General features: G+C 73.5%; 1 protein-coding gene across 1 annotated transcript; it reads right to left on the reverse strand.

Annotated features, from left to right (window-relative positions):
• Window positions 1-527: 527 nt before the first annotated feature.
• LOC121332705 (basic salivary proline-rich protein 1-like) lies at window positions 528-1,720 on the reverse strand (the record flags this gene model as incomplete). Its single annotated transcript, XM_041398403.1, has 2 exons — window positions 528-1,399; window positions 1,550-1,720. Coding segments are annotated over 2 exons (1,043 nt in total), but the record flags the coding sequence as incomplete, so codon positions are not given.
• Between the last annotated feature and the right edge of the window lie 159 nt (window positions 1,721-1,879).

The raw sequence follows: 1,879 nt of genomic DNA on the forward strand, positions 1-1,879 counted from the left end.
GGGGGTCCTGGGGGGGTTTTGGGGGGCCAGGGACAGGGCGCCGCGGCGTTGCCCCTTTAAGAACCCTTGCCCCGTAAGGGGCGTGTCTCTAGCCAATTAAGAGGCGTGGCTATGCAAATTTAAAGGGAGTTGCCAATACGTTAACGGGCGTGGATATAGCCATATAAGGGCAGGCTCGTGGCGGTAAGGGGGCGTGGCCACTGCCTTTTAAGGGCCGCACCGCGCGCCCTTCTCGCGTGCTGCCCCACCCCGGAAGTGGGCGTGGCCAGCGCGGCGGCGGGCGGAAAGCGGAAGTGCGGCCGTGAGGGGACCCGGGGGGGGCGGCGGCGCGACCCCCCCGCCCCCCCCGACCGGCGTGGTGAGTCCCGAACCCCCCGGAGCCGCTCCCGAACCCCCCGGTACCGGCGCTCCGAGTGCCGCTCCGAGCGCCCGGGGCTCCCAGGGCCGGCTTAGGGGATCCCGGGGGTCGGTTTGGGGGTCCCGGGCCCGGTTCAGGGGGTCCCGGTTCTATTCCGGGGGTCCCGGTTCTATTCCGGGGGGGTCAGGGTGTTCCCCGGGACCGGATTTCGGGGTTCCCGGGGCCGTCGCGGGGGTTGATCGGGGGATCCCCGGGTCTCGGGAGCCACTCGGGGCGTCCCGGGGCCGTTCTGGGGGTCCCGGCTCCATTTTTGGGGGTCCCGGGGCCGTTCTGGGGGTCCCGATGCTCGGTTCAGGGGTCCCCGGATCCATTTTGGGGGGTCCCGGAGCTCGGTTCGGGGGTCTCGGATTCGTTCTGGGCGTCCCAGGGCTCGGTTCAGGTATCCCGGGGCCGTCCTGGGGGTCCCCGGGTGCATTTTGGGGGGTCCCGGGGCCATCCTGGGCGTCCCCGTGTCCATTTTGGGGGGTCCCGGGGCCATCCTGGGCGTCCCCGTGTCCATTTTGGGGGGTCCCGGTGCTTGGTTCAGGGGTCCCGTGTCCATTTCGGGGGTCCCCGGGTCCATTTTGGGGGGTCCCGGGGCTCGGTTCAGGGGTCCCGTGTCCATTTTGGGGGGTCCCGGGGCCGTTCTGGGGGTCCCGGTGCGGCTCAGGGGTCCCGTGTCCATTTCGGGGGTCCCGGAGCCGTTCTGGGGGTTGCCGGAGCTCGGTTCGGGGGTCTCGGGCCCATTTCGGGGGTCCCGGGGCGGCTCAGGGGTCCCTCCGGGGCTCTCCGCCGTGCCGGTGCCGGGGGTGCTGACCCCGCTGTCCCCTGTGTGTCCCCCAGGGATGGCCGTGACCTGAGCCCGCAGCGATGGAGCGGCCCCGGTACCGGGAGGCGACCCCCGGGGGGGGCTCCGGAGCCGCCCGGAGCGGGAGCCATTTTGGGGGGTCCCGGGGCCGTCCTGGGGGTCCCGGGGCCGTTCTGGGGGGTCCCGGAGCCGTTCTGGGGGTTGCCGGAGCTCGGTTCGGGGGTCTCGGGCCCATTTCGGGGGTCCCGGGGCGGCTCAGGGGTCCCTCCGGGGCTCTCCGCCGTGCCGGTGCCGGGGGTGCTGACCCCGCTGTCCCCTGTGTGTCCCCCAGGGATGGCCGTGACCTGAGCCCGCAGCGATGGAGCGGCCCCGGTACCGGGAGGCGACCCCCGGGGGGGGCTCCGGAGCCGCCCGGAGCGGGAGCTGCGGCCGCCCCCGCGCCGCCACCGCCGCCACCGGCACCGGCACCGGCACGGCGGGGGGCGGCGAGGACGGCAGCGGAGAGCGCGGCACTCCTGTCCCCAGCCACGGTGGCGTCCCCAAAACCCCCGGGAGTGACCCCAAAACCCCCGGGAGTGACCCCAAACCCGGGGGTGTCCCCAGTTCTGAGGGTGTCCCCAACTCTTGGAGTGACCCCAAACCCCCCGGGAGTGACCCCAAACCCCCCGGGAGTG

The sequence above is a fragment of the Onychostruthus taczanowskii genome, unplaced genomic scaffold, assembly GCF_017590055.1.
Source record: "Onychostruthus taczanowskii isolate IOZ18803 unplaced genomic scaffold, ASM1759005v1 scaffold1469, whole genome shotgun sequence".
Classification (NCBI taxonomy): Eukaryota; Metazoa; Chordata; class Aves; order Passeriformes; family Passeridae; genus Onychostruthus; species Onychostruthus taczanowskii.